Below are 25,067 nucleotides of genomic sequence, written 5' to 3' on the forward strand. Positions count from 1 at the left end.
TAGCATTTCGGAACCATATTTTATACTTTAAATAATTGTAAAATTGGACAAATAATCAAAGATAACTGTAAATTTCGTAATTGATCGAAAAAACGATATTTCAGATGAAATACTGTTCCTTGCAGCGCATTGATGCCTGTCTTCTGTTTGTATTCAGTTGTCGAAAGTAAGTTTTACGCTATTATCAACCTTTAAAATACCCTTAGCAACGAACTAGCTCACATTAAGTATTATCGCGATAACTGATTAGGTTGACAGGCTTGCTTGAATTAGACCCTACATCAACAATAATTACGCTCGTACTCTTCTCCGACGCTATTTGTTACAGTTAAAATGATACGTCTGTGTTTACATATGCGTACACCTTCATATAAATCTCTATACGAGGTGCTTCGAATGAATTGTCTGCGCATAATGTGGCAGGCTGTTGACCGTAACATGCATGTATACATTTTTCATTGTTACAACCCAAAAAAGCCGAGCCTCCCTAGAATCAAACCGGAATGGAGGAAAAGGAAGATTATCTATTACTCAATATTTTCGTTCCGAACGAACCTTCCATCGAGTTTATGCAGTTACCCGAAATCGACGATTTACATTTTTGCTGCTTCTATGCAGCTTTCGTAGAACTCTAGAAAATTACGAGGCATAATGGAAAGCCGACAGCAGCTAGCTAATTGAAAAGGCTCAACATTTCATTTTAAATAAAAGGTTTTAAGTTTATTTCGAACAACCTCTATGAATGGACGATCTACTAGAGTACGCAGCGCAACCTAACCTATACGAATAGACAATATTAGCGATGATTTACCGGAACTTCGACTAAAGACGCTATATTCACAATGGCCTACCCATAACGGTCACCAGTAGTCGAATCGATTTCTGAATATCTCAAACCCGTACTGCTCCGTAGTTGGTAAGATGTAAAAAGCGAAAGCTAACTTTTGTAGAGACGATTCAGAGGGCAAGGCTCACGGAATCAATACACGGACCAACGATATGCCTTGATCAAATCATTGGCCAATCAAGGACGGTTGGCCTCTGAAAAGAATGAAATGTAAATATTTTCGTTTGGCTTAGGCTTTGGAAAGAGTGAATAGAGCGAAAAGCTTAAAGTCGATCGGAAACGCTATACGTGAGGCCTCAGTACATCGATAAAGGAAATCACACTCAGTTCCCTGCAGGATGATCTTGAGACACGTCGTTGATAATGGTGTGCCGTAGCCTTGCAGCCTCATTCCACAAAACGCTAACTATTTCAACTTGTATTATTTTCCTGGAACTTTTTTGTTGCGTTGCTTTCTCTGGCGTTTCCATGTTCTACTGAATGGTGCAACCTTTTGTTGTCGTAAATTGTTTGCCATTCTAAAAAACTTGCTAGTATTCTATCTACAAGTGGATAGCGCAGCTACACGGGTCAGCGACAGTCCCTGATTGCACCTCCCTTTTGCGTCCGAAGTGAACTGGGAACCTGCTTTGATTTTATGGCGGCATAAACACACCCACGTAGCTTTCTCTCAACTTTACAAATCGATCTTTTACAACCTCTATCATTTGCGACGCTTACCTATCGGCCAATACTGTACAAAGTAGGTCGAGCGACCATGTCGATGGCGTATAGTACCAGTGCTAGAATCGACTCGTGTTTTTTCAACATCATTGTCAAGATGGAGGTGCCCTCAATGAAGGATATTGTGTTTCTTCATAATTTACAACAGCGTGAGGTGAGTGCGAGGCAGAAGCAGTGTAACAGAGCAATCGGAGGCACATTGACAATTTGGCGGACGCTAATGTATATCACTAGGTCGGACTCATACAGGCTAAAATTAGAAACGGATTTCTACAAGAATCACTCTTTATGACACCACAAAATCAGAACAAATATGAACCAATAAAATTAACTCATTTCGAATATTCTTCTAATCTTCTATCTAATCTGTGCAACCAGATATTTCCTGATTCGCCCACAGGCCATGCTTTATCTTGTTCTAGGTGAACAGTCTGATATACTATTGGTGCGTGTTTTTTCTTTTATTTTTGCATTCCTAATAATTTTACATTTTCAACAACGCTTCATAATGCTTAACTGCCACTAATAACCCAGAAATCATTTTACAGTTGAGTTTATGATATCAACGGAAAAGTTTGCTATTTCTGAAACTATGATCATATTTGATAACGTTGCAAACGTAAAACGTAAGACCACTCCTTTTTTGATCAGATGGCGTATTCACGTTCCATTGCTTTCCCACTGTATAGCGCCCCGTTAGACTTAATAATAATCTTGGTTGATGCAGCAAATTTCCGTGCAATTTTTGGTAATTACCTATAATTTTTTGAAGATTTATTCTTGTGGGCCTAAATGTATTTTTATAAAGTACGATCCATCGGTTGTTTGTCTTAACTGCATATATGATCATGCCATAAATTAATTGAACGTTATTGTAAAAACTATGAAACAAATTTTCTGACTATACGCAAAGTGGATATACCTCAAACGCTATAAGTATTTCGTCTCAAATAGTATATTTTAGTGGTTGACTTAAAACAAAAAACTCTACCCAGCGACATTATTTCCTGGCTTCTTGAACAGTCATTGCGTTCAATTTGCACAAAAAAAAAATGTATGTTATTCAAACTTGCAAATTCGATTAAAAAAAGTTTAATATGACGAAACTGTATAATTTTGAATATGAGGTCCAAGTACTTGGTTTCTCAGAGCAAAACGATATGAGTTTTGTTTTTCTACAGTTTGTTCAGTGTCGACGAAAACCCCTAAGGATCGCATCAATCCGTTTCTTTACGATTGCAGAGCTCATTGCACTTAAAGACGGTGTAGCAATGAAGGTCAGCTTTGTAATGCCGATATAGGTCAATTTTTCGTTGCGTTTTTTTTCAAGAATTTCGACTATAGGCTATGAGAGTGCGACAATGAATTGTCCTTAAACAGCACCTAACGCACTGCTAAGTGGATTCTTAGAAATCGTCAATTATAAGGTAGATACATAGATCTACTACTACTCCACATAGATCTATTAAAGAAAATCCAATCAAGTCCAATAAGACCTGGTCTAAAAGGGCTTAAAGTCAATGCTGTACACGAGCGCTATTGGCTAATTTAAAAGAGAATACTAAGAATCAGCTCAAAAAAAACAATACCTAAAAATGGACACCCTTATATTAGAGGAATAGCACATAAATAATATATTTTTTTGTTATCACAAACTATATGAAACTTAGTAGAACAAAGATAATAATATTGACTCAAGGTAACGTTTACCAAATGTCTGTAGAATACACCTTGCCTGTATACCACGTCTCCCCTATGGTGCAAACTTTTTCTGACCTTGACAAAAACCGTTGTTTGATTTGTTTTAGAGCATGGACGAAATTGAGTTTGTCGACTACGTTCCGCCCGAAAGGGACACGATGCAAAAGGCCATTAAGTCAATCCTTGAGCGAAAAAGATTAGAAGTGAGATACGAGCGTAGCCGACGAGAGGCGTCAGGCACGCGTAAGGACCATCAACAACAGCAACTCAGGAGGGCTCGACCAAGAACGTTAAATCAGCGTCCAAGTCGCATCGTTTCTGCGACTACTACGGTAGTAGTCGTTGTAATATAGTTGATCTTTGATGCTTACTAATAACGTAAAGAAAGTTAAACACAAATTTAGAATTAGAAAAGCTTGAAGTCATTCGAACATAGGAGTTGAGTGTCAGTTGACTCCTTGATTTAAACAGTCATCTCATAAACAAAGCTTATAAAAATGACATAACCCTCATTTTATTTTGTTTGTAGAATCTATTTTATCGACCTTATAGTACGTTCTGCTAGCCGAATTATTGAGTTGTTGATTGAATGAGATCTCTATAAAATAAATTAGCATACTTTTATACCAAATCTTGGTTTACACGGTAGAATCCAGTGGGCCGTCCCCGTAAAAAAAATCCAGTGGGCCGTAAAAAAAAAATCGTTTCCTCCAAACTAAATTTTCACGTATCCAAATTTATCTATTACGCTTCCTAGGAGACTGCTGAAAATTGAGCATTACTCAACGAATGAATAATTAACTGAAATTCACTAGCGAAATAATTTATCATACTTTGAAATGCAAAATGCAGATGTCACGTTTGCTACGGAATCATTTTCAAATGAGTTCTACTTTTCAAGACGACACGTCTAAAAAATAAAAAAAAACGATAGCGGGGCTTCGTGTATGCCACATGTTTCTTCGTTTTACTGGATTTTGGGTGTGGTGACTGTGATCATCTTAGATAGGACCAAGAGAGATATGAAAATAGTCGGATACAATGTAAGATCTGACATCAGGGGGGCTTATATATTATCTATGGGGGGCTTGTCCCAGTAAACATTCTCATAACTGAAACGCAAGTTACGCGACTGCATTATGGTTAATTTCAACCGCTAAGCTGCCGCGTTTCTGCAAGTTTTTTCTAGAATGGCGTAAACATATCAATGAACATACCTAACGACACTTTATTCGAGTTAGTGTTTATTCGCTATGCTCACTAATGAGTCTTGCCCAGCCAATCATAATAAAAATGGTATGTTTTCGGTCGTATTGTCATGATCTATCATATAAAAGTTAGCAACTTATCTTATCCAGGACTGACCCTTCGTATGGTTTGGCTAAGTGCTTATATTATAGCTTCACAAGCGTTTTAGTCAACGATATGGCATTAATTGGCATCGAGTGCTACTGTGTATCTCGTACATCTGTGCACATCGACCCATAACGTCTCCAGGTTACGCGACTCAATAAAGTTTATAGACAAAAGATCGCGACACCGCCAAGGTGCCGGCTTCCCTGCCAAGACTTCCCTTCGTTACGCGTACCTGGTCCCCGATACACGGTTCGCTTCTTCGAATGACCAGTCTGCTTCGAACACCGGAGTTTCCACCAACGGTTGTTACGCGGCTTCAAAAGCGACAGCGAGACCCTCGCCTCGGTCTCTCTCCAAGTTCTTCTCGCCGACGAGTGACATCGACTCGGGTTGGGGACGGCAAAAGGCCTTCCCGGTTCGCCTGCCTCAGAGCCAATGGGACACCACCACCCAAGAAAATATCGAATCTAAAAATAGCCCTTACTGTAGCGTGTTCTCTAGAAAGCCGTCTGTCGCAGGTTCGCCGCAGGTTTGCCGCGCCAGGACGCCATGTTCCGTGTGTGCAATAGCTGAACGGATTTGGATGTCTTGCAATTCCTGGATTACGTTTTCGGGTTGTGGGTGAGTGTGGAGTGCTACTGTTATCGCGTAGCAAGGGTGAGGGTGACGGAGTGCTGTTGCGGCCGTAAGCTTCTTTCGTAGAACTCGACGAATAAGGCGCGGAGCGGCCAGGATGTGGTCCGGTTTGCCGACGGAGGTGTCCTCCGCCACTATTGCCAACCTAAAAGAAGGTGGAAAAGATGGCAAAGATTCCGTACAAAGGCCGAAAATTGTTGCGGTATGTTGAAGAATAGCGGAGTCAAATAAAATCTATTATCCAAGAGGTAGATCGCTTCTATCGTTTTAGACGTATCCGATTGGCAACTGTTCCTTGAAAATGCTTTCGTTGGTTGTGAGAGAACAAATAATTGTCAATGACGGCAATTGGCAAAATTCACTAACGTAATGCAGTTTCCCTTGTGTGACGTTGTTTTATGGAGGTTCGAACAAACGTACGATCGCCCTACATACATTAACAAAAGGACCCTAAGGGTCGCTCAGTTGTCTCCTTTTTGGCCATAGAATATTTGCTTTCAGTTGATTTTTGCGTACTTAACTTGCTATATCGTCGCCATGGAGGATCGTAAAAGCTTGGCAGATAAAGTTAGTCAAGGTGCGCCTACTCCGAACATAATTGAAATTGTCTTTCTCCAACACTCACGAACGAGATGGTTAAGTAAGCCCTTCGCCTTTCAGGCAGCTGACCCTCATTTCAGTTCTGAAATAAGAAAGAAAGTACTAAGAATGATATCATCAGGACAGTGTTTACTTGGTCTCTGCTCCAACTCAACCAAGTCGGTTTACATTACATTTACTCTAATGTTTAATCATAAGCACAAATTGCTTTAATAGGTTTATCACTTTAACTATATACTCTTGTCTATTCATTGGCTTTGTTCAACTGGCATGTTTTTTGTATACGGGCACGTGTTATGTAGGTTCTTAAGCAGTTTTGCCATTATAACCTCGCTTAATAATACTCGAAAAGAAGGAGTAACTAATCGTGGTTAGCTTTTCTGTATTAAGTGATTCAAAGCAATGATCTAGAAGCTACTATATATATATGTACAGAATGCTTAGATTGTTCCTGCTTCGTTACTGGCACGAAAGGGACTTTTTCGCTCAGCTCATGCAGTTGTTCGACAATCTGAAGGTTCATTATACTGTATTTGTCCTGATTTTCTGACTGCGATTATTTTTGTTGCGTTTATTATTGCGGTAAGATTTTTTGCCGGTTTTTTTTTGCCGGAAACAAACTCGGTCCTATGATGAAGCCCAAATCGATTTAAAAACAATTTTTGGAAATGTGCAAGGCTGAACTCGACTGATTTAAAGTCTTCGTTGATAGTAGATTTACTAATTTGGTTTCCGTTACTGTATTGGGATACAGTACGTTCTATACAATATATATATAGAAAAGTAAGATTCGTTTTTATCAGACGTAACTTCTATCTGTGTAAATACACAGAGCAATAATAATTATATAAGCATATATACATATAGGCAAGATAGGTAAGTGTTTGTTTTCATTTCGAACATTGTTAATGGTTTCATTTAATAATCATCATTATTGTGCTGCGTCCCTTAATACGATCGACCTGAATGGGCCTTGAGTTTTGTGACCGGTTTCAATTATACCCGACCAAACAGGGAACTCTCTACTGCATCAATAACATTAAAACGTTTTATAGCGAAGTGAACGTGTGCAAAAATGAACATATTCAAATATATGTAAGTTATGAATTTGACGTTGGAAAAAATTAAAGTTAAATCAATATTTCTTACATTTCGGAAAAATTGACCATTGCTTTTTCAGCCCAAATCCAGAGTTCTATTAACACACATCGTGGATGAAACAAGTGATAAAATCTTACCGAATCCATTAAATTTCTAAACTATTCTATTGTCCGAATGGAGTCAAGTGTATGTTACGGAACATATGTGTATATATATTACTCAAAAAACCTCACAAAGTGAGAAAACTGAACTGTTTGGCCACGCCAAGCGTCTTCGATCCAATAATTGCCCAGCAGCCACCTATCTACATTGCCTCTCTACACTGAAGCTTAATGGCTCATATCTTCGTTCTACACGACAATGTGGAGTAATAGTAAAACAATGTTATATGGCCCAGTGGATGAAACCCCGTTCGAAACTACGAGCTTAAGAAGTCGCTTTTGCCTAGGACCCCCTCAAACCAACTGTGTATCCTACTGTTGTATGCTATGAATTAGTGAGCGAAACAAGCCAGCAGTGCAGTGCGGTCATAACGAGAACGATGACTTCTTAGCCGCATGCCATGCAAAGACTCAAAAAGACCCTGGTGGTCTCGCTTAACAGGTTTGGAAACCTGCAGATTTCAGGGCAAACAGCGATTAGGGTTTGACTGTACAACTTTAGCGGCGCAGAGAAAAACATTTTAGGTTTACAAAAAAATAACACTTATTTAACCAATTTCGAATAAGCTGTACAACGGTATGCATTTCTACAGGGTGCTGCCTTAATGATTTACTGTAGGGCTCCAAATCAGAACGTGGTAGAGGAGTATTTTAAAGAAAAGTTAGTGTTCTGGTCGCTGAGATCCTTCCGTAAAATTCTATTTTGAGTGCCAAGTAGCGAAACTTGTACTTACCAGATTGGAGCTTACGGAGCTGAGCTTGCCCACATCGAGTACAACAACTTTGATAGAGCGGGTACACATCGTAATCCATGATCAACGGAAAGGACTGAGGAATGACCCGATGATTAGACAGGTTCTAGCAAAGAATATGTATAACCTTCATAGGTCAATACAGTCTCGGAAGCAGGTCATTTACCTACTATTAAACTTGAATTATAAAACAAACGATTTGTTTTTTTACTGAATACAACAAAAATGAACAAAATCTAGCATGCACGACGCATCACGCGTTGAAAGCATAATACGAATTAGACAAAAATATATAAAAAGATACTATTTTTTATCCTTATAACTGTACTTTTATCGTGGTACACAGGATGCAAGCTTTCCAGCTTGATCCTGAAGTTGATACATCGTTTTAAAAAACAATTCTCCAAAGAAGCGTAAAAGGGTTGACGAAATGGCTGTGATTCTATAAAGCAGCGATTGTTCTATAGCGAATTTTATTAAATGTGTATTTCTAAATTACGGCTATGAAACTACTCGTTAACAGACAATCGACAAATTGCCGGAGAAAGTTCTTCTCAACATATTCAAGTATCTGCCATCTCGAGAAGTTGGTCGTCTCGCGCGCGTTTGCCGCAAATGGCGCCAAGTGTCACAGGATCCCCGACTGTGGTCGCATGTGTCTCTACGGCCAGAGATTTCTGGACTCCATATCACCAATATAGATAAACTTCTTCAGCTCATCTCAGTCAGATTTGGTATAACACCGTTTATGGACTAGACATTGCAGCTATTGTCTAGAGTACCCACATACATATAACACAAGAGCTATATTTTCCCATTCGTAGCTTGCAATACTATCCATTTTTACTTATATGATATTATAAAGATTTTTTCCGGATAATTATAACCCATGCCTTATTCTATATGTTGCGCATTTCTAAAGGGGTAAGCCAGTGTTTACTTCGCACTGTTAAAAATCGGATAAGGAACTAACTCGCTCCTTAACGGGCTCATTTTCAATTTCAGGCGCGTCGCTTCGTTACATCGAATTGCCTATCGAGCTCATTACGCACACCGTTCTTCACGAACTGAGTTACAAATGTCCAAATTTGACGCATATGTTACTCGATTTTAGCACAGCCATGCAGCTCCATGATTTCAACGACCTAAACGCATTTCCAACTAAACTGAAAGTGATGTGCATTTGCCTCTCAGAAGTCATCTTTATGGAAGGCTTCATGAGAAAAATCTATAACTTTATTAACGGACTCGAGGTCTTACATTTGATAGGCAAGGTCTAGATAGATGACATATGATCAATTGTTAAGTTTATGTTTTATCATTACTCTAGTATTACAACGACAGTGTTTGATCCTAAATTATGCTCTCTAATGGCAAGTTTTCTTCGTATGTGCTACTCTGACTAGCCCATTCCGCGCACGACAATATGAACTTTATTTCCGCTGATCTGTTCCTGTAGCAATAAACTTATATGGCGCATTATTTATGGGTATATTTTTGCCATTGAATAACTTTTGTTTCCCTTTCAGCCTCATACTATAACCCACTCCGATTTCATCTTCTAGTAAATAATGTTTGATATAAGACTGAAAGAAGTGATTTCGAGGGCTTGACGGTAATTTTTAAATTAAACTTTCCATTTCCTATGGTGTACATAGGTACGTACGAGAATGTCAGCGAAGAGGAGGAAGAGATTTACGAAGTGATCAATATTCACAAGCTTAAATCCGCCGTACCAAACCTTCGATGTGTCAACATGTACGGAATCGCGTTCGTGGACGATTCACATGTCGAAGCCTTCTCATCCAACTGCATCCAGCTTGAAACTCTGGCAGTGCCATATTGCAACAAAGTGGCTGGCACGACGCTCAAAATACTTTTCTCACGATGCAAAAAGCTCAAGACACTGCTTGCACCGTACACCGGTAAGCCCGAATAAATTGTTCCCTCTTTTTTCTTCATGGAAGAATGAATTTGAAGGTCTGCATAGAGTTAAGGAGCAAATATAAAATAGAGCTTTGGTAGAATATACATATAACGATTTCAACATACGCCGTACAGGTTTGGCCTTACGATCACTACCAAACCTACAGGTACGAGGTGTAAAGAGTAAGGCTAATCTGCCGGCTTCATTATGTCTGCGTACCGCATTTGTTTGAAGGTCTCAAGCCTGAAAACGTAACGGCCGTTGAGTGGGAAAGCACAAATTTACAGGAGCTGGACATCACCGCTACCGACCTTTCCACAGACTGTCTCGTCGATATCGTGAGCCGCTGTACCAACTTGCGGTACTTTGCTGCCGGCCAACAGGATGGTTTTAATGACCTCGTGCTGAACACCATGATCGAGAAAGGTACTTACAAGAATCTTATAACGCTCGATCTCGACAGAAATGAGAATATTTCGGAAGAAATGCTGCTCAAAATCGTGCGCCTCATCGGACCACAGTTGCAGGGGCTCGTATTATCGGGTATCCCTCATCTCTGCGAAGGGTTTTGGTCCACTACCATTTCAGTCATAAAGAAGATCAAGTACGTAATTAATGGCTCTCAGATGTGTTTTTTTCAAGATTTTATAAGCTCATTACAAATCATAAGGCTTGAAATAGGACTATTCGAACTTGAGCAATACTTAATAATTAAATCACTCTACAGGAACAATAGAAAACGAAAGTATACGACGCAGTAAGGTCGCAGACATGGCAGAGTTGTCGCGCGAAAGGAACACTAACTATATTATATTTTTATCTAAAACACGTGCGAATGCATGTCTTTTGATCAGAATCCTCGTGATGGGTATGCCGACAGGCTGCTGTAAAAAAATTACCGCCAAAATCCATGTCGACGGGATTTTCGATAATCTTGCGAACAACTGCCCTGACCTTCGAAGGCTTGAGATCGGTTGGGATTCCGAGACACTTCGTTTTAGTGATAAAAGTTCGAAGGTAAGCCTGATAAAGTATATCACTATCCCCTATAGCCGTGTCATGAGCTTGCATGTTAGTTGTATCAGACTGAACTTCTATAATAGATAACCAACATTATGAGTTACGTTATCGTCTCTACGACGGTATTACTATTGAGCTTCGCAGCGATCCGAGATCGTGTTGAGGACATTCCGAGCAGCTGATGAACGAGTATAATCGTTACCGAATAATTAGAATGGACTTGTTTGGAACAACCCCGAATTTCGTTTTGTAGGTCAGTGATGACTCGACTCTTTTTCAATGTTTAATTTGAATAGTAGTTTTCAACTGTCGCTGTTAAGAGTCGGATTTACGTCTCGTTTTCCATCGCTTAGTCCTGCCCCACGCCAATCTGCGACAAAAAGCTTATACGGGTAATTTAGACGATCTGGAAAGGCCCTTCTTGTCTACAGAATTTGGGGAAACGTGAGGGGGTCTAGGTTTAAATCCGACTATGGTGACAGCAAGCCGTCTGAAATAATGCTTAATTAGGGCTGTATCTTCTCAAAAAAACACGAATTAAAACGACCAGGAATATTTTGTTTCATATCTAGAAAGAGTTTGTTCGCTTCACTCTGTCTGCAATACTCGGCGGCAGTTACAAACTTCGAACGTTTAGCGAAAGTTACCACCAACACTGGAACACTTCTCTGAATTTCTCACTTCCAGGCCATTGACACCATCCGCGTCAAATGCTTACGACTACGTTGCCTCGTGCTGAGTGACGGCAAATACTTCGAGTTGGTCAAGTCGAACTTTGATCGGGCGGACCGACTCACTCTAGTGCGTTCGGCCACGAGCTGCCGCATCAGCATGTACTACCTTCTGTCGTGCTACAAAGATATGATATTTAATTAATAGCTTTTTAGCGTACATAGATAATAGGTAAATGATCACACACACGCAAGCACGCCTAAAAGTGCACCCGTCCACATTCACACGGAATTGTTTTGCTGCACTAAAATGATGAGAAGATTTGTTACTACGAAGCGCACTCACAATTACAGACAATGGACAGACTTCTAAGAAACAAGTGGCTTTTAGACATGGCTTGAAGCTAAAGATTTTTCAACGATGTGCATTTATAATGACAGTGTGGAAAATCCAACGCGTCAAACATATATAATAAACGCTGAAAGAAAACACTGGCAAGTTCTTTTGGCGATGCCAATGAAAATGCAAGGTTGCATAAGGTTTCAGAAATAAAAAAGATAAGTGTTGGTGCGTAAGATAAGTTACATGATGATTCTTATTTATGTACCTGTACTCGAAAGAGAAAATAGCTTAGCCTGGTGTTTGTTAGAGCGCTTCCATAGCGGCAGCTTGAAGAAATTAATTAAAATGCAATAAATTCCATGATGTTTGTACATTTCTCATTACTATTGCGAACTCATTATTGCGTTGTTCAGCTGAATAGATGCGACAACGTTGTAGAAATTCCGGTTAAAGCAAGGTGTGTAGAGAAAATAAGCGGTCGACGCTGAAATTTCGAGATAAATCTTGGTTAGAGAAGACGGTCTCGACCAGTGGATTAAGGGTCGGATACCTAAAATAAAGGGGTATCATCAGGCAGAAAAGTTGACCAACATTGTGCACAAAGAATACTGCCGTATAGATTCGTCAGGGACCTTTGTTAATGAATAACTAGCTATTCAATCAAGTAAATACACCGTGAAAGACATCTGCCTGAATAGAGTTTATTCAGTATTTGTGTAGGACCAGACCATACTTTTACTTCTTGCATTATTATCCATGAACGGGATAAGAAGTTATTATCATGAACGCCATTAATATATCATCATTTGTACAGTGTATCACACACAGTCTCTGCCATCGCAGTAGAATTCGATTTGTATGGGCCAATGTACAGCATCGAGGTTATCTGTCGTAATCATATATATGTATATATGAGTCTATGCATTTAATACTACGAGTGGAAAATATCCGCAGCATCGGAGCCCTAGCTCCACATAATTGATACTACCATTAGTTATTTTTCAGTTTTATTTACCTACGCGATGAATTGTTGCCAATGAGCAGTTATTACTTGTTGTTGTATCAATACGACACGGTCAATATAATGCCTAAGCTGTTTCTGACTACTGAGTATTTACCGCCACAAAACGTACGATCACTTTTTCCTATTTACCTTCACGTCCATTCTTGTGACAATGTACAACTCGATTTTGCAGTCAACAACAACAATCTGATGTTGGGTTTTTGTGAACAAGGAGCTCCCCATCAAAAGGAAAGCAACAAATTATAAGTTGGGAAAGGTCTTCTATTTCGTTTCCGTGTTGTTTTACTGGCGAGATCATACAAAACAAAAAAACACCATCCTGCTAACGAGGAACTAAGGGACAAAAATTTCTGGAATTGAGTTGAAAGATAATCATTGATGCTTGATTGCACGTGATTTATACTCGATCGAACGGTGGTTTGAGAAGATACGCTTCCCGTCGAACTACAGCCTGCGCTTACGCTGAGATTCGTTCTTGTATTGAAGGTCGTAAATCACGCTTTCGCATTGTTCGTTCGTCAACAAAACGTTCCATACAACTGCAGCTCGATTTCCTTTGGCTGTAAGGAATCGAGTCTTCTACGCTGTGTGTTTTTCCCTTTAATTGGGAACGGGGGAGACATGAGCAATCCATGGATTTCAACCGCCTCACAGAGTTCTGGTGTTTGCCTAACAGCTAAGTACACGTAAATGAAGATCGCTGGTTAGCTCCGCGTCTGCAGATATCCCCGACGATCTTGAGTGACCCGAAACAGTTGTCCCCTGATAACCTCACCATCTCGGTTTAACAGCGGGTCTTCATCTCCACGTGTGCTCGTTAAGTATGCCGGTTAATTGCAGGTCACGATTAAATCCATGTTCACTTTCTAAACCAAACCCTTTTAGGTAGCACCACCGATTAGCGGTCTTTTCGGCCATTCGTCTTTGGCTAACATCTGTTGCGTATCCGCTTGCAGCTGGTCGAGCCACTTCTGCAGCGGTCCGATGAAGGTGGTTACCCATTCCTCAGCCGTATACTTGTCGCTGACCTCAAGTAAATTACTGAGGAACGACTCTCGCAGACGTGTACACGTTGATATCAGATCTGGTAACTCCCGGGTGCCTTGAATAACATGCTCCGGAGCGCTGAACCGGTACCTATCGACCAGACAAACGTAAGACGGCACAACAAAGCATGTATTCAACTGTCAGCCTATTAATATATAAAGTGCGATATCACAAAAATCCTCTAACAATTTCACAAAAACCAATGTAGTATTCCTAAGCTTAGAAAGTAGGTGTTACTACATAGTTGCTAGTATGTGATTCATAGTCTAAGCTGGAAGGCTAAGTGAAGCCTGAATCATTTTTGCAGCTTATTTGCGGGAATTCTCTGTAAATGCTTCACCATATATTAGCTTACCTAAAATTAGTACTATAAAAGCGAACTTACTTTCGGTTCATGTCAGTCATCCATCCGTGATACTGGTTAGTGCTCGTCAACTGATGCTTGGCTCGCTGAAGTTCCGCCCATTGGTAGATGTTGGCAAGCACTTGGCTACCTGGAAAGTCGCAGATCAGTGGAATCCCACTGTAGCCTGTCTCTTCAAAAACTGGAAGAGGCCGATTGCACTTGAGCACAGCGCGAATATCACTAAGCATCTGAGAGGAAAACAGCCAGCAATAATAATATTCAATATGAAACAGATCGTTCTTCGTACTCTTAACACCTACTGCTTGACGGAGAACACATGTCTATCATCTACTAACATGCTATACCACAGACGCATATAGTAAAACAAATTCAGATGCGTAGCGTATTTCTCGTATTCAAGAGGTATGCCTACTACACAGTTGAGCTTGCTTCAACGTACCTCATCATCGACGCGGCCGACTCGCAGATAGCCCAAGCACAATGCAAGTGCTGGAATTCCGACGGGAAACAGTTCGCAGAGCGCGCCAAAGTGATCAAAGCGCTGCCACCCCGTGATGGCGATTCCTTTCAGATTGATCTTGTCGGCAAACTGGCGTACGAGCTGCATCCACGAATAGTGGTTGAGCAAATGTAAACGAAAATCAGGCATTTGCTGCGAGGGGCCTGAAGCGCCCTTAAATGCCGAAGCGGCCCATACACCAGGGAAGCCTGCCGCAACGTACTTGCCAAGTACTCCAGCCAGGTTAATGGTCTTAGCGTAGTTCCACACCTGTTTGTGAGTATTATATTTACTCTTATTGATTCATTGTCAATTCGGTTTCTGTTAGTTTGACTATTCGACTAAGCTGTTTTTGGTTTGTAGTGCTTAACTTTGAAGCATATTATAAATCAAGAAGCCTAATCCGTGATGGATCAGGCTGTCGATGACAGGATTGTAATTACACGATCTAAAGCAAAAAAGTCAAATTTATTTAAGCGTTGGGAATTATTATTAGATAGATAGATTTTTGTATGCAGGCATAGGATAAATGCGTATTAAAGCTCTTGAAAATTCATTCGCATGCTATCGAATAGCTAAAAGCTATCTCGAAAGCCTGTTTTGCACAGCGACAAACCGGCTCGATTGAGCTGCCTAAACGTTATTTTGCTGGGGTTGCTATTATATCACTGAGACTGATTGTGAGTCGGACGGCTGACGGAGAGCGAGCACTTAAACTCGAAACTTCTTTTTTCTTATGTCTGTGATAGGGCAAGCAAAACTCACGCTTACCATGACCTCCACAAGCTTGACGAGCGGCGACTTTCGAAGAACGTCTTCGTCGACCTGTCGAAACATATCATCCCACAATATCGTCTGCACTCCCATCTTCTTTACGAACTGTACAACATTGGTAACATGGTTAATAAAGAGATTACTTTTTGTCCAACCTAGCTCAGCCATTCGTTCCTGGCAGATATCGCATTCACCGAGCACGAACACCTCGTCACTGCCGATGTGGATATGAGTAATATACCCTTGATGAAGCTCAATCACTTGCCGAAGCATTTCATGCACCATCGCCACGCTTGCATTATGCGAGGGGCATAGGGCCTGCGGGCTGTGCGCGAGCTGAAAACGAGACACGTGCGAAAAGAAAACGAAATATACTACAAATTACAAATACACAGTAGATGCTACAAGCTATCTCTTTGTACATAAATGTTTCTCGCTGTTAAACACACAAAAATATATTGAGCAGTCAGTTTTATCCGTTATGCATTTAGCAATAAAACCCTTTCGCAACGAATCTTCACGAAATCCCTATTCGCATTCGTTCACAAGCTAATTTACCTAGAATATGATAAGGGATAAATGTTACAAAGCACTCTTCCGACGACAAAGTAATACCCTACACATGCATACGATGCTTAGATAAGAAAAGAAAAATGGATGTTTACTAATATGGATATAGTCGGGATACGATCTATGATAGAGAGCTGACTTTAGAGAAAACGACACTCATGCTCTTTACCGAGCTGATTGCCATTCTGATGAAATCAACTTAGACATTTTGCACAATAATATTCACCATCTGGGCAAAAGTATAATATTACTCTAATTATAAATCACACGATCACAATAGTTAACCTGTGTTGGTAATAAGATTATGATGTTTTTTTCTCTCCCAAGCATCATAGTGCGTACCTCACGAAGGTGTTTGAATTCATGGAGCTTCAGTACGAACTCGAGATGTCCAAAAGTTTGCACTAACGGTACGACGATGAGGTTGTTGGTTTTAGCTGCTTGAAGAATACGCCGAATGTCATCTTTCGAGTAAGCATTGCCTGCTACAACCTCGGCTAGAAGCCCGTTATAGGGAAACATGTCCTCGTATTCTATAAGAAGGCCTGTCGCGCCCAATTTTGCTAGCAGCGGCAAAACTTCCTCCACATACGCTACCTAACATGAAAAATATGTCGAAAAAGAATGGCGAAATTGAGCAGTTTTCTATAGAATGGGGTGAAAACATATTTAATTTTCAGTACGATAAAACAGGAAGCTATAATTGAAGAAAAGTTACGTCCATTGGAAATTGTCTAACCATTCACGAAACACCTGGTTCATGCTTCTTTTCTTAACGGGAAGCTTATTGTTAACTAAATGCAGACTTACGTTTAATTTAACTGAAAAATTCCCAATAACACATAATAACATAAAAAAATACAAATTAGAAATTTGTATTTTTTCCATTTTGAGAACGCAGGTTTGGCCATCATGATTTCATTTAATAATGATGACTTAAATTTTAGACTTTTAACCTACATTTAACGGAGCTCCCTTGAGATCTAAATGTACGATTTTATGCGGGAAATTTACAGCCGGATGTCCTCGCCGACCTCCATGACGAATTCGTTCCAGCATTGCCTCCTCCCGTTCAATATAAGACGCGCCCTCCATTTGGGTATCTGCAGCCAGAACAAAAGAAAACCACACGTGTTTCCGTAAATTCATTATGGCAATGGCTCTCCATTATTATCACGTCCACGACATCAGTAGTGCTGGATCGCTAGGACGCTGCCCAGCGTCATTTCATGTATTTTGTCTCGATAGGAATAAAAAACTAATTTTCGCGATGATTTAGATTCTATAATAAAGAATATGGGCAAGGGTTTTAGCATTTGTGTGCTGAGTTTGCAAACACCACTATAAGGCATTATTGGGCAATACGAAAAACCCAGTAAATATATCTACAAAAAGAGCAGATTAAAAAAATCCAGTGCCCCTTCTTACCTGATTCAGACTTCGACAATAACGACCCAGTAATACCGCTTCGTTCACGTCGAATGAAAAGAACATTCGCCAGAAGAACGCATGCAACAATGGCCACACATAAAACAAGAAGCACGCGGAGGCGAAAGTTTACGCCCCTTCTGAACACGCCGGTACCGTTACCTGGCAACAGGACTCCGGCAGACATAGATAAAGCATGATAGGGCGTCGCCGTTGGTGGTCGAGAACGTAGGGGCCGACCAGATCGCATCACTCCGCCCGCTCTGCCGCGGCTGCCGCGGCACTTAGCCTGCTCACAGTAACTTCCTTACCTCCTTGTGGTCCTGGCGATGGTAACGTACTCTAGGTCCATAACGAAATAAATAGGAGGACAGGCTGATATAGGGTGGCTGTAATAAAATAATAAGTAGAATATATGTAGATGTAGAATAAGGGTCAAGTACTATTAATGACCATCGCATACATCATTTGGCTACTATTTCTTAGTTTAGGTAACTCCTAGATATTGTATGTATGTAGCAGGGTCGTTTCACTGGGTAAGTTACTGACAGAAAATTCCCGATGTTTAAATCTGGTATAATTAGGTTATGCCGGTAGATGAACCTACATAAAGGTAATTAAAAATAGCTTTTTTTTTTTTTTTTTTTATATAAACATGCATATTTAGTTTTATAGAATTACAATGATATGATAATAGTAACAGTTAGTAGTTTACTTACCGTGCAGTTTAGATCAGGTGGAAATGCCAAAGAAATTTAGCAATAATTAAAGAATCAATAAAAGAAAAGTAAAAAATTTAAAGAAAAAAGAAAAGCTAGATGTAAAACACGAGAAGATGCAAATAACTGCTTAGACACGTTGTATCTTTAACAAAAACCTTCTATACCACACCTAACAATTTTTCGCTCGCAGCTTAAATATATTAATATATTATAGATATGCATTTAAAAAGGTAGTGATATGATGAAGACTGATAAGACATATATTAACATCGTGAAAAATCTAGTAAATAAGTTTTTATTTAAAAGGATGGAAAGAACACAATGAAAAGCAGAACAAGGCATGTAAGACCATCTATTATCGAGTTCCTTTCAAAAGGCGAGCCTATTGCGAGGGCGTTTCGTTACGATATTTAATGAAAGGGCTAGATTAGGTAAATGGCACCGCCCATTTCACCATATACTTCAGCAAGTAACGGGAAACAGGTTGAGGTGGTTAAAGAAAAAAAGCAAGAAAACATATGGCCATACGCAGAGTTATACGCCACACTATATTCACACTACATACTGTACAGGCCCACGCGAGGAGTTGTAAAATCAAATCATCGTACTTGCTCATTGTCGAGTTTTAAATATATCCTCACTTAATATAGCGCATTATTATATAGGAGCGTAAATCAGACCCGTTCGTTACCCTAACCAATTCAACAACGCTACATTCTCAGTAAAGTGGAGACCACAGTGCTGCTACCACCAATAATTAGCTTGCCTTTCTCTCATGAAGCGACACGTTTCTGGTGGACGCCCGGTGACGAGTGACTCTAACGAGCAAAGATACTCAACCGGAACTCAACAGTATATCGCGCGGAGCAAGCTTCACACACACAACAATCAAACCATGAAGGCCGATATCGGACGTACTAGCTTTCGAATATCAGTATACAACATGTTAACAGAGATCACTACCGGTTGTTAAGGTGGGATCGATCCGACCCAAATAGTCACTTGATTTTTACGGACTCGACGTGACGTTGTAGCACCAAAACACTTCCTGATGATTATTCGTAAGCGAACACGTAACTGATTAGGCTGTCAACAAATTACCAGCCCACAAAACAGTAGCATGAATAGAGCTTTTTGCTTTGTTTACTGACTTATTAATCTTGTGATCTATGCACAAAGCGTCGAGTGAATCCTAACTCACAATGGTCGTATAAAAATCAAATCTCGTACAAACAGATCCGTAAATACGAGCTGCTTTCCTTATCAACATAGATTCTCTAAAGCCGGACATGTGTCACTTGATTTTATGATATATGTAACAAGAACTGTAATAGCTATGTCTCTAGTACATACGACAGAAATCCGTACTCACATTCAGAACATACTTCTTTAACGACGCCCTTCATATAGCTATCGTAAAGGGGACAGTTACTGAAATCGAGCATCACCATATGATTGCTCCTAGTTTATGGATGCGTATTTTCTAAATAGCAGATTCGCTCATCCATAACGGCTCGCCACATTTTCACAGGCTGTGAATGTCCTTAATTCGATAACTTCAATGAACACAATAGTTAATAAGTGACAGAATAGAAAAGACCTTGACGTCTGGCCTATATATTGCTTATCTGACTTATGGCAGTGTGGCCAGTTTGGGCCAGTGTGGACGAGAACAGCGCTGTATTATGATATATTCGGTTCTTGAAAGCAACAATTTCTTCTCATGTTCACAAAACACATGACAATTATGAAAAACGATCTATTTATCGTAGTGGAATTCATAATAGGTTAATGACACTATCCAGCTCTCGCTGTCGGAACAATTTTATTGAACAACCATTGATTCTTGTCAACTTCACAACTTAAGTGTCCAAGCCTAAACTCTGTAAGACTAACTTATGCCAAGGCCATTGCACAATGTTCAATAACTGGCTAAATTCAACATTTCTTATCTTCTAGAGTACGCCTATTTACGCCTGAACACATAGACTCAAGGCTAAACAGACTGAATGATCGTGAAGTTTGTTCACCCGATGGACGACGTTTAATAAACGCGACGATTAGGTATTAAAAAAATGCGAATGCCAGCGTATGCACGGGAATCTAAAAGGCATACACGTAACGCAGAATAGGAAAAAAAAGATGATCTTTCAAAAACAATAAACAATAAAGGTACTAAGCTACCGGTCATTTTAGTATTATCCGTATCATGATGTATGAACATATTGATGAGAATAAAGATGAGAATCGATAAGCTGATGACGAAAAGTTCCCATAGAATACCCTACCGGTTCCACCTAAGGCCAATAGGCTTCGTCGTGTGAATATATCCTAAATATCAAATATATATATAATTTTAGCAAGCATTTAAGCAAGAATGCGACGCAACAACAACAAATGAAATATTTGTGAATCAGCAATATATTGACCAGTAATAACTTCCTATAAATTCCGTGCGAGGCAAAGTCGTACATTTTGTATTTGAATTGTTTTTAATATAAAAACTAAACTGCCGAACATAATATATAATTAAAATTTCGGAGCTTAATCACCTACGCCGTCTAATCATATCCTTGGATGGACTAGATCAAATTGAGCAAACGCCGTATTCGACCTGTTTCACACGAAATTCGTTCCGTCTGTACATACTTGAAATTCCTGTGACCCGTCATGGATGAAAAATTTATCTTATTGGAATAATTGATTATAGATACAATCGGTCACAAAGAAAACCACAGTGTGTCGGTACCATAACGCAAATTTGCACCTTTAATAGTCTCCGACATGAGGCCCCGCATGTTTCCGAACACATCAATGATAATCTGCGAATCTATCATAACCGTCAGATACTAGGCTATTAGAAAGATCAGCAATCACAATCAAATGACAGCACACCCTTGGACTCAAATCCGTAATCGTATCTCTCACTTGGGAAACAAAGGTCAGTGTTTGAATCCTGACTGATCGGAATTCACATTATCTACAATATGTCGTCCGTCAATATATCAATGGACTTTTTCAATTAATCGCGATCTTTGCGGTCAATCGAAAAATTCACTGGCTTACTAACTAGACATATGTATATATATATATATATATATATATATATGTATTGATGATGCGATATAATACATCGAGCGAGAATATTTTCTACTAGTAGTTAGATAACCTATCCATAGGAAACTGCGTAAAAATTATTGAATAAAGTTTGAATTGTACTGGATAAACATTAGAGCTTCCGTTCAGGCACTTCCTTCAGGCAATACATTCTAATCTATCGGATACATTTCATAAACCTTTTGCTATGCATAGAATGATATGATCGTCATACTATAAACAAAAAATGCAATTCCAACATATTTTAAGTACCTCTGTTCGGTTTGGAGACAAAAAGGATACGTATACAGACCTATCGGATCTACGAAATCAATTGTAATTGGATTAATTGAGATAATCATGTAGGTTTCCGAATATGTATGCACAGGCTGCTGTGATCGCAGGGTCAACAAAACACGAGGCTTGGGTCACCGCGTTTCTATCGAGCACCGCATTGACCGAACAAAGGACGCTTATATTATGTGTTTCGCAAGTGAGAGACTCAGCAAGCTTTGTGATGACATCTCATGTTTATAGGCAACTGATATATATTGTACGATCAATGGTGCCTCCGGTCAGAATGGCGAGAACTGGTAGTGTCAAACAGGAACTCGCTATCAACCTAGCCTTTGTTTTATCGGCTTGTAAGGAAGACCCTCTGCTAAGGTCCAAATTACCACAAGGAAGCAGAACTAATTGCATCTGCGGTTTCCTTAAAAGCGCTAAATTGTGTTTGAGTGATATGAACGTCACCTATTTTAGTTTAGTTACATAAGTCTTTACACCAAAGCAATTCAATTGGAAAACGTCTTAATTGAAGGTGTACCAAAACATGAAGTACATACCAGATATGATGAGCCCGGAGGACATTCAAGCAAGTAATTCAGCCCGGAATTGCTTGCCCCCATAGTATATTTGTCTTAGCCTATTTAAGCTACAACGTAACGTAACAATTAAGTTTAACTTTATGAATACCATATGCAAAACTAATTCATGACCCATATTGTCATACAAGTGACAGGGGGTAAGCACAAGCACTATATTAATGGGGGGGGGGGGGGCAAGAAATAACATTGGAAAATGGTTTGCATGTAACGGAAATATTAAGAGGTCGATAAATAAAATAAATAAACACCGAGCCTCACTTCAATATTTGCCACGGGTACCTTTGCAAGGATTTTCTGACTATGCCCATTAAAGTCACACGTTTTTCTATATCTTGCACTGGGTCGATACGTGTATTGATTAGCTGTTTCAACTTCTATTAGCTTACCTTTGCGCTATGCTTTCGATACCAACCATTAATCGAACCTGAGCTTCCTAGGGGGCAGTTGCATATCGTATTAGCCTACCTGGCAGGTTCGAACTACTCCGGCTTAACCGCCAGCTTGGGTTAGTTTTTTTGTCAACCAAGCAATAATTATAATGGCGTCAATTTTGGGTATTACAGCTCATTTCATAGTAACTAAAATCATGCTCTAAGCAGTTGTTAGTTCTTTGCCGTTAAATAGAATCCTACTTGTTTACCAGAAACGAATTACTCTTTAGTATTGTCTTCACATTTTGATGATACTCTCTGATAGCCTTCAGTCCATTGTAAATTGACATGTAAAGGTGATGTTGTCGGCAAAAGTCGCATACATCGATTAACCTTCCTCCCGATTCATAACAAGCCGCTGATGGTTCGAGATAAATTTTCGATTTACAAAAAATTCGAATGCTTTCGGCTTCAAGTATATCTAGAAGTAAGTGATCGTTACCTTATTCGGTGTACGTTTGCAGACTAACCAGCAGTCTCGCGAAAACCCATGCTTACCATAATCCTCATTTTCACCATTACTGATTGACATAACTACCTGAGTTAATTGAAAACAACGGAATATTAATAAATATAGGTGCCTAAAGGTTTATATTTGCCCACAAATAACCACCTGAATATCTGATAACCTGGTAGTGCACGACTGCCTACCATTTCATCATTATGCTCCTAATGTGCGTTAGTTGAAATTACTATCCTCTTTAGACGGTTAAACCTCTGGTTGAAAAATCAGGGTTCGCTGCTTTCCCAACCACACATATTACACAACCTGTGTGAATAAAATGAGCTTTTTTTGTTTATTATTTCCCGAGTTCGTATATACTATATTATAGCCGTACCAATCTATTATACACCTGCATAATGTCTACAATAAATTAAAATATAGAGTAGGATTAAATTAGTATGATTTAATGATACTTAAACATGGGTTATTATTCAATTATTTGTATATCGGTAGATAGTTCATAGCACCGATAATAATCCGCTTTAAGTGAAACTTGCACGTAGAAGTTGGTCAGGACTTGCACTGTCACTACAGCCTCGATGACCGTGACCGACCACAACCATGCCCTCGTCGCATTGGCCTTGAATAACAAGGTCATTCCATCAGAATCGCACGCGGCACTAGGGTGGAAGTTCACGTAAAATGAGCTTAGCTGGCTATAGCAAGGACGCCCGTAATGAATCCAAATCCACAGTGTTTCCCTACTTACAGGATTGGTCGCCTGCTTATGGAAAGCCATGGAGTTTTTTCGATAAGGAACCTAGATGATTTTTGATCTGGCTATGTCAGGTGAAAAGGATATTTCTTTCATAGCTAAGCTTATTTCGAGTAAATGAGTACGAATAAATGGCTCTGACCCGATCGATTCCATTTCAGCATCCTTTTTAGGGTAGGATAATAAGAAGACGACGTCTTGGTACAGATTGGCACTAAGTTTACCATCTATGATATAATCTTAGAGTTCGTCTAGAGATAACATTCCGTTAGAATATATGCTATTGTTCGCAGACGGAACCTATAAATAGAAACCCCAAAACGGTGGAAACGATTTGAGAGACAACCATTTTGGCCTGATAAATAACACTTACAAATAGGTCAATTGTTGCAAAACTGCATGGACCTTACCGAATGTAAAAACTCTAGTTTAACAATCTAATTTTTAACCTATTTTTTGCACAGTTTGGATATCGGCTAATTTTCAATGGCTCAAGTACAAATATTTTCAATTGAGATATAAAGAAAATTGGCATACCATGTCGTGTATAATATTCACTGAAGGCAGCATGAGATTGTACTTATTAGACAAAGTATTATTTAGTTTGTTAACTCTAGTTTGACACTATACATTTTAAACTCATGACTGTTGTGATGAACCATATCAATGGTAAGACATTTATTGGGAAATTCGAGCACCGTTAGTAAATTACTGCATATCTTCATGACCGTAATTCAGTTTAGTCCTCCAAGCGTTTCTATCATTCTCACAGTTCACTGTAGTATAAAGAATAACTCATATGTCATTAGTACGTAAGTAATTAATATTGTGCATCGAAATCCCTTTTGATTTTTCTACTGCGAAGACCTTATTCAAAAGCTAATTACTGCAAAACCAGTATTTTCTAAGACCTAGCTAAATTAGTAGGTGTGTAGCAATTTCCATTCTAAGCGACATAACATTCACATAATTAGAACTTGTACCCGAAAACATGTTCTAGATCAAAACCTAACTCCTATACACATTATATATTTAAACAGGCAACTAACGTCGATGGGGCTGTGTTATACTACTATATATTGGTTCAGCCATATGGCAAACATATCTCTAGGACCAATCCAGAAAGGAAATGAAGTCATCTGATTGATGATATTTTCAATGAGG

The 25,067-nt window shown here is 39.4% G+C and overlaps 2 protein-coding genes across 6 annotated transcripts in view; one reads left to right on the plus strand and one right to left on the minus strand.

The window, feature by feature from the left end:
• The first annotated feature begins 777 nt into the window (after window positions 1-777).
• On the plus strand, window positions 778-12,221 carry FipoQ (F-box/LRR-repeat protein FipoQ). 3 transcript variants are annotated; one of them, XM_086968426.1, is made up of 8 exons: window positions 778-1,724; window positions 3,379-3,603; window positions 8,401-8,611; window positions 8,883-9,146; window positions 9,536-9,802; window positions 10,039-10,408; window positions 10,659-10,821; window positions 10,969-11,399. In XM_086968426.1, the coding sequence occupies exons 1-8, from the start codon at window positions 1,605-1,607 to the stop codon at window positions 11,017-11,019; spliced, it is 1,671 nt and encodes a 556-aa protein (XP_086824552.1). In that variant the 5' UTR covers window positions 778-1,604; the 3' UTR covers window positions 11,020-11,399. The 3 variants fall into 3 exon arrangements, with proteins under 3 accessions (XP_086824552.1, XP_022689385.1, XP_022689386.1); XM_022833650.1 differs by lacking the exon at window positions 10,969-11,399 and adding an exon at window positions 11,512-12,221 and having other exon boundaries at window positions 1,097-1,724; XM_022833651.2 differs by lacking the exons at window positions 778-1,724; window positions 3,379-3,603; window positions 10,969-11,399 and adding exons at window positions 5,025-5,465; window positions 11,512-12,221.
• A 298-nt stretch (window positions 12,222-12,519) lies between these two features.
• Window positions 12,520-25,067, minus strand: part of LOC111260694 (hexosaminidase D) — a 15,273-nt gene continuing 2,725 nt past the window's right edge. For 2 of the 3 annotated variants that reach the window (XM_086968428.1, XM_086968427.1), the window contains exons 3-9: window positions 17,548-17,936; window positions 17,076-17,222; window positions 16,462-16,712; window positions 15,547-15,885; window positions 14,716-15,045; window positions 14,295-14,503; window positions 12,520-13,999 (exon numbers count right to left, since the gene is read on the minus strand). In XM_086968428.1, coding sequence (XP_086824554.1) covers window positions 13,744-13,999; window positions 14,295-14,503; window positions 14,716-15,045; window positions 15,547-15,885; window positions 16,462-16,712; window positions 17,076-17,222; window positions 17,548-17,797 — 1,782 coding nt within the window. In that variant the 5' untranslated portion in view covers window positions 17,798-17,936 and the 3' untranslated portion in view covers window positions 12,520-13,743. The remainder of the gene's footprint in view (window positions 14,000-14,294; window positions 14,504-14,715; window positions 15,046-15,546; window positions 15,886-16,461; window positions 16,713-17,075; window positions 17,223-17,547; window positions 17,937-25,067) is intronic. The other variant, XM_086968429.1, reaches the window with a different exon arrangement.

The sequence above is a fragment of the Varroa jacobsoni genome, unplaced genomic scaffold, assembly GCF_002532875.2.
Source record: "Varroa jacobsoni isolate VJ856 unplaced genomic scaffold, vjacob_1.0 scaffold_466, whole genome shotgun sequence".
In the NCBI taxonomy this organism is placed as follows: Eukaryota; Metazoa; Arthropoda; class Arachnida; order Mesostigmata; family Varroidae; genus Varroa; species Varroa jacobsoni.

Excerpts from the sequence above, each read along its gene's own strand:
- FipoQ (XM_022833650.1), top strand. The coding sequence starts at position 1,605 with ATGTCGATGGCGTATAGTACCAGTGCTAGAATCGACTCGTGTTTTTTC. Across the intron at positions 9,147-9,535 it reads CGAGGTCTTACATTTGATAG|GTACGTACGAGAATGTCAGC; the intron begins GCAAGGTCTAGA and ends TGGTGTACATAG. Across the intron at positions 10,409-10,658 it reads TCAGTCATAAAGAAGATCAA|AATCCTCGTGATGGGTATGC; the intron begins GTACGTAATTAA and ends TCTTTTGATCAG.